The sequence below is a fragment of the Lactuca saligna genome, chromosome 7 (assembly GCF_052625555.1).
Source record: "Lactuca saligna cultivar CGN05327 chromosome 7, ASM5262555v1, whole genome shotgun sequence".
Taxonomy (NCBI): Eukaryota; Viridiplantae; Streptophyta; class Magnoliopsida; order Asterales; family Asteraceae; genus Lactuca; species Lactuca saligna.
In genome coordinates, this window is record NC_136423.1 from 6,497,378 (window position 1) to 6,504,409 (window position 7,032).

The 7,032-nt window shown below is 34.5% G+C and overlaps 1 protein-coding gene across 1 annotated transcript; it reads left to right on the plus strand.

Moving 5' to 3' along the window:
- The first annotated feature begins 3,376 nt into the window (after positions 1-3,376).
- Positions 3,377-5,832, plus strand: LOC145006196 (cytochrome P450 76T24-like). The gene is made up of 3 exons (XM_078965292.1): positions 3,377-3,823; positions 3,906-4,355; positions 5,044-5,832. Exons 1-3 carry the CDS (start codon positions 3,377-3,379, stop codon positions 5,650-5,652), a joined length of 1,506 nt encoding a protein of 501 aa, XP_078821418.1. The 3' UTR covers positions 5,653-5,832.
- Positions 5,833-7,032: the final 1,200 nt, after the last annotated feature.

Here is a 7,032-nt window from a genome sequence, read left to right on the forward strand (position 1 = left end):
GTAAGGACCTCTTTTGCAAACGTTTAAAAACATAAAGGACTGGAAATGAAAATACCTGACAAAAGGTTTTACAACATAGTTTAACAAAATTTCTCGAAAGTGAATTTCAAAGTAACAACTTCACCTACACAAATTAGTGCACTTGACTCGCTTCCTATATGTAACACGAAACCATCAGCCACCAATGTCAATTTCTCGAACCACCGTAGGTCCATGCAAACACTAGTTGTTTCTCCTGACTCGCCACCATGCACAATCATCATATTTTACATAACAACATTTAGGAATGTGAGAAACATAATGTGTGATATAATTCTTATTTGAATTATCAAAGTTAGTCAAAATATGACCTCCTTATGGTAGACTTTAGTCTTTTGACCCATGTTTTCATTTCGATTTCCATTCCCACTTCCACCTGCACCATTAGTTAGTTTCACACAACAATCACGTTTCCTATGACCCACTCGATGACATCTACAATACACCAATTCAATGGACTTTTTGTTGTTGGATTTGTCATGTCCATCAAACTTGTGTTTCTTGCTTTTTCCTTTGTAATTAGAATTTGTTATCCTATCTTCCACCATATGAACAGAGGGTTGTCCAAATTCAACCTTTACCTTATTTTTGGCGTTCTCTTGCACCCGAAGAGGTTCTTCTATACGTAAGTGACTACCCAATTGAACCAAAGACAATTCCTCCTTTTAATGTTTCTAAGTATGTTTGAAATCCATCCACGGAGAGGGAAGTTTATCAATCACACTCAAAACAGCAATGGATTCATTCATATTTATATTGTGTAAAGTGAATTAACCCAATATACAAAGGAGTTCATTGTATTGTTCCATTACGGGCCTTGAATCACCCATCTTATAGTTATTGAAATCACTCACTAAGAACTTCTTACTAGAAGCATCTTCAATAATGTATTTTGATTCAAGAGAATTCCATAATGCCTTCGCACTTTTAATATTTTGGTAGATATCAAACAAGAATCAGACATACCATTTAGAATGTATCCTCTACAGATTTAATCATTATTCTCCAACTTACCACGCTTCCAAGTTTGTTCCATCATCTCATCTTCCACTTCTTTAGGGCATCGTAATACACAGCACGTACACCACTTTTAATGTTGTCAACAGAAAATGCATCTTTATTTTCTGCAAGCATCTGAAATCATTCCCTTCAAATTTGTCCAGTTTGTTAAATTTCAAAGTCATGTCTTCACAAAATCCGCCATGATAACCAACAGAAAATATTGATTCGCTTGTTAGAGACATAGGGTAGAAAATAGAATATCATCACCGGATTCTTCAAAGATCGTGTTGGTTCACTTGTCGAATCAATCTTTCTCCTTTATGTTTGGGTTACGACAAATTTGATATGGGATAATCTTCAAATTGAACGATCGAGATTCTAGGCACATAAAACATGATCAAAACTAGCGAGAACATGTTGTGTGTTTGTTTCGTATGTTTCAAAAACGTAAGAAAATCATAATATCTTTCAGAATTCAAAAACAAATGCATCTGGATAAGGCATTTAAGGGTTAGATAAACACACAAATTTACAATGAAACCCTCGAAAATTCAACAATTACTATTAAGGTCCTTCTAATAAGGCAGTTAAGGGTTGGATAAACATACAAAATTATAGAGAATATGGATAGGACACCTGCCAAGGGGAGCTGCCCCTTGGAACCCAGCAAGGGGGCGCGACCCCCTTAACCCCCACTCTTTTGGTTGCACCGGAATCAATCTAGATAAATACAAGTGTGTACTACACACCTCCAACCATATATTAAAACTAAGATATAATCCCCTTTGAAACATGTAAAACTCAAAAAATGAACATGTAACATTAAAATCATCAACAGTAGTCACGAAATTTAACGAATCATATAACAATTTGCAAAACAATTGAAAGGGCGGTCAAAGACTTCGGCAGATGTTTGTATCGGTATCGAACTAAACCATGATGATAACAAAAAAAATGGCTATGTGGTTTGATGTTTCTAATTTCAATTTTAATGTGCATATTGATTTTGAAATAGAAAAAGTTAGCACGTGAACGAAAAGCAAATGGCCAAAGATATGAAATTGTTGTCAGTGGCGGACTTACCTGGTTGGCAGGGGTAACACGTGCTACCCGTGAACTATTTAATAGAAGTACCGTCTTTTTAGATAACGTGCATATAAATAAATGTGATGATGCAGCTTACCTTAATGAGCCCATATATAATTGGTAAATACCTTAGCCCAAGTAATGTGAATAGCCCAACTAATGTAAATGAAGAGGGGTTGGACGGCCTTTGTTTTGTCACCACAAACAATTGAACAAATAACTTGCTAAGGAAAAAAAATAGCATCTTTTTCTTTTTTTTTTTCAGAGTTCGTCAGCGTGCCTCTTCCCCTCCTTGAAGACAACTTTGTTTTGGCAAACTCACTCACGAAAATCATCATCCTACTAGCTAGAATAGAAACAAGTAATATTTACTTTTTCAACTTTAGTGTTTTATCCTTTAGTTTCATTTAGTTAGTTGTTCAAATTGAAAACCGAATTAACCAATTAGTTGTTCGTTTGTTATGTTGTTGGTGAAATTAAGTTTAGATCTTCAATTGTAAATTATAAATCTTTAATTATGTATGTAGGGTTTTACTGGAAATCTTTTAAATAAATATTGGATATTGGTAATAATAATGAAAGTGGTGTAGGAAAAAAACATCAACAACAACCTACTTCAATAAGTTTTAATATTAATAATTTTCCTTCGGATAGACTAAGAATTACATATCATCCAAACCAAATGTTTAATTGTGTTTGATAAATTTAGTTGTTCCAGTATAGCATAAAATAAAAGAAAACTTATTCTTTATGTTGTTGCTTTTTTTGAGACATATGGGTCAACAAGGGAGAAAGATTTATTTGTGACGGGAGACTTTAATATTTGGACTAAAAGATATCATCGAGTAAATATTTTATCAAATGAAATCTTAATATTCAATGTTTTTTATATTATTATATTTTATTGAGATGTTTTTGGTGCTACCCCTTACATAAGTTCCTGGGGTCTGCCCATAATCGATGTTACAAAACATTAAGCATCTATATAGCTCGGAGGAGGGCCTCCAAACAACTTTGCCAGTAAAAACCAAAATTAGGAAATAAAAAAAATAAAATTTTGAAATTTAGTTATTGTTTGGTATAATATTGTTATATAACTTTTAAATTTATGTTTTAAGGACATATTTGATTTATTTATATTTGTGAAATATTTTTTTTATTGTAAATTAATATTGTTTTTATTTATATTTGGAAAAATAAAGGAGATTTCTTATATAAAGGGGTACTCAATAGAAAACCACACAAACCGATGGATTATCTAACCATTTTTGTCGTACTTTCTTTCTTTTTAACATTCATCTATGCGTTCATCATCTCTTGTCGCCGCACGTCGCGGCTTCCACCGGGACCCTACCCTTATCCGATAATCGGAAACCTTTTAGAACTTGGCGACAAACCCCACTACTCCCTCGCAACGCTCTCTAAATGTTATGGCCCTTTAATGTCTCTTAAACTTGGAAGCGTAACAACCATGGTAGTTTCATCGCCTCATATCGCCAAAGAAGTCTTTCAAACATATGACCAATCCTCCTCTAGCAGAGTCATCCCGGATGCAGCCAGACTGGTTGACCACCATAAATATTCGATGGTGTGGCTGCCGGCCGGAGATCAGTGGCGAAGGCTAAAAAGAATTACCAGAGAATCTATGTTCACCATGCAACGCCTAGATGCTAGCGAGATCGTACGCCAGGAGAAGGTACGGCTCGTACAAGTAGGGTTTTAATATATACAAATATTGGACAACTATGTGATTGTTTGATGTATGATTATACTTGAAGGTACAAGAACTTCTTGAACATGTTAGTCAGTATTGTTCAAATAAAAAGGCCCTAAACATAGGTGCAGCTGCGTTTACTACAACTCTTAACATTCTATCAAACGCCATTTTCTCAAGAGATTTATCTCAACACGATTCAGTGTCCTCCCAAGGATTCAAGGATGCTGTATGTGGCTTGATGGAACTTTCTGGGAACCCAAATATATCGGATTTTTTTCCCATACTTAAACCATTCGATCTACAAGGGTTTCTACGACGATCAAATGTTTATGGCAAGAAGTTATTGTCTATTTTTGATATGATCATCGATGAACGAACCCAAGAAAGATCCAGTTCATCGTATGATGGTGATCATTCATCGAAAAGCCGCGATTTGTTGGACTTGCTGCTGGATCTTAGCATGAAAGATGAATCTGAAATTAGTCCTAATGATATGAGACACTTGTTCTTGGTAAGTAAATAAGTTTAGTCTTAGCTTCTTAATTATGCATGGCATGACAACTGGGATGATCTTTTATTGCTTTTGGTTTACATGAGACTTGACTTTCAGTGAAGTCAATGATAAAAAATTTAAATTTTTGTCGCATAAAAAAAACAGAACAGAGTACTAAGACATGGACTCTTTTCCTATTTCTCGATAGTTCAAAAGATATTAAATTATTAATGCACTCTTTATCATTATAATCGAAAATAAACCCAGAAACTTTTTTCATTGTGGTTGAATCTCATCCTATATTTGTTTGTCAGTTTAATGAAGATAGACTTTGAGAGCTTTTTCAAATCAGTTGACTAGCTTGTGCGGTTAAAAGCAACTTATCCAAAATAAATAAATAAATAAATATATATATATATATATATATATATATATATATATATATATATATATATATATATATATATATATATATATATATATTCTTTCTTTGATTTTATTATCTCTTAAAGTTATACAAATTAAGATTGGGAACCTATAAATAAGTTAAAAATGATTTTTAATTGTTATGGGGAACATCATAAGCCATTCAAAAAATGGCAGATAGTTCAAAAAAATCAAAGAAAAAGAATTTGCGCTTGATATTGACCAACTAGTGATTGAAATATTGACCCAGTAGCACTAATCATTTCATAAATAAGTGTAGGATTTATTTGTTGCCGGAACCGATACAACCTCAACCACGTTGGAATGGGCGATGGCTGAGCTGATTCGTAACCCACATAAAATGGAAAAGGCTCGATCAGAGCTCACTAAATTCATGCAAAACAACAACAAGAATATACACGAACATGATATATCTAAACTCCCTTATCTACAAGCTATTATAAAAGAAACTCTCCGGCTACATCCTCCGGCCCCACTTCTTCTCCCTCACCGAGCCATGCTTGACCTAGAAATCCAAGGTTTCATTGTACCTAAAAATGCACAAATCCTTTGTAATGTTTGGGCGATGGGCCGAGACCCGAGTATTTGGTCAGACCCAGAGACGTTCATACCTGAGAGGTTTTTGGAAGTCAAGATCGACTATAAAGGACAGGATTTCATGCTAATTCCATTTGGTGCTGGGAGGAGGATTTGTCCGGCATTGAATTCTGCTCATAGAATGTTGCACATAGTCTTGGGCTCTTTGATTCAGAAGTTTGACTGGAAGCTAGAAGGAAATATAAGAACACGAGATATGGATATGGGAGAGAGGTTTGGAATCTCGTTGTCCAAAAAGGTACCACTCATGGCCATTCCAATCAAACTTTAAATGTGTTATCTATCATCTTGCTATTGGAAGGATAAATGTTGTAATTAAAAGTTCTTAGGTTTAATATTTAAACTCTTTTTTAGTTGATTTTAGATATCAAACGAAGCTATTGTACGTATCAGTAATGTTTGCAGGATTATATGTTCAAATAATAAAATGTTCCTATGATATATTTGATCATTTCATTGATGTTTCATTATTATAAACAAAGTGTTTGATCTATAGAAAATTTTTTAAAAGGTAACATTGTTTACATTAAACCAAAGGGCATGTGGCCTGCAGCATCAAGAATTCGACAAAAATACGAAAGATTAATGGTTCAAGTTGCGCTTGGGAAGGAAAATGTTGGTTTAGAAATCCGGCATTGTATATCAGTATATGTGAGTTACTAAGTTAGAGGTTTTAGGAAAAAAAAAAAAAAAATCATTTACGTCAAGGTTCAAAAAATGTCAAACCAATATAAATTGGTATCGTTTTCTTTTTTATTTTTCGAAAAACCAAAATTCCATTAAAGATAATGTTAAAGATGTTCGAACTGTTGGAATCCTAAAATCACGTAGGACCTTGGAGACCAAGTAATCAATAAATATGGCAAGTTGGTCATGTTTCCTAATTGCAGTCTTATTCTACAAGTTAGGTAGTTTAGAAGTATATATATATGTATAGATACCGAGATATGGTTTGTACATAAAAACACAACATAGGTTTTGAGTTATTTTCCTATTAATCAAAGAGATATTTTGATTATTTGTGTTTTCTAAACTTGAATTGGTATCAGAGCTTGAGTCAAGAAGCTGTGAAATCAAATTCTTTATTTGTTGACAAGTAAGGCCAACATGACTGATGCAGGGGGTGAGGGAGGATCGGCTCCTGTGATTGTGAAGGAAACTGGGTCAACTTCAGTTCAATGTCCCATGTTGAATTCCACGAATTACACGGTCTGGTCACTGAGAATGAAGGTAGTCTTAAGAATTCATAAGGCTTGGAGTGTGATTGACCCTGGAACAGAAGAGAATGAAGAAAAAAATTACCTGGCAATTGGATTGTTGTACCAAGCGATACCGGAATCCTTGATTATGCAGTTGGGAGATGTCGATTCAGCAAAAGCCCTTTGGAACTCGATCAAAACAAGGCACGTTGGAGCCGACCGGGTGAAAGAAGCTAGACTTCAAACCCTAAATTCCGACTTTGACAGATTAATAATGGCAGAAAAAGAATCAATCGACTCCTTCGCCGGGAAACTATCTGAAATCGCCTCTCAATCGGCATCACTAGGTGAAATCATCGAAGAATCAAAGATGGTGAAGAAACTACTAAAATCTGCACCGAGGAAGTTCCTTCATATAGTCGCATCACTTGAGCAAGTTCTCGATTTGAAGA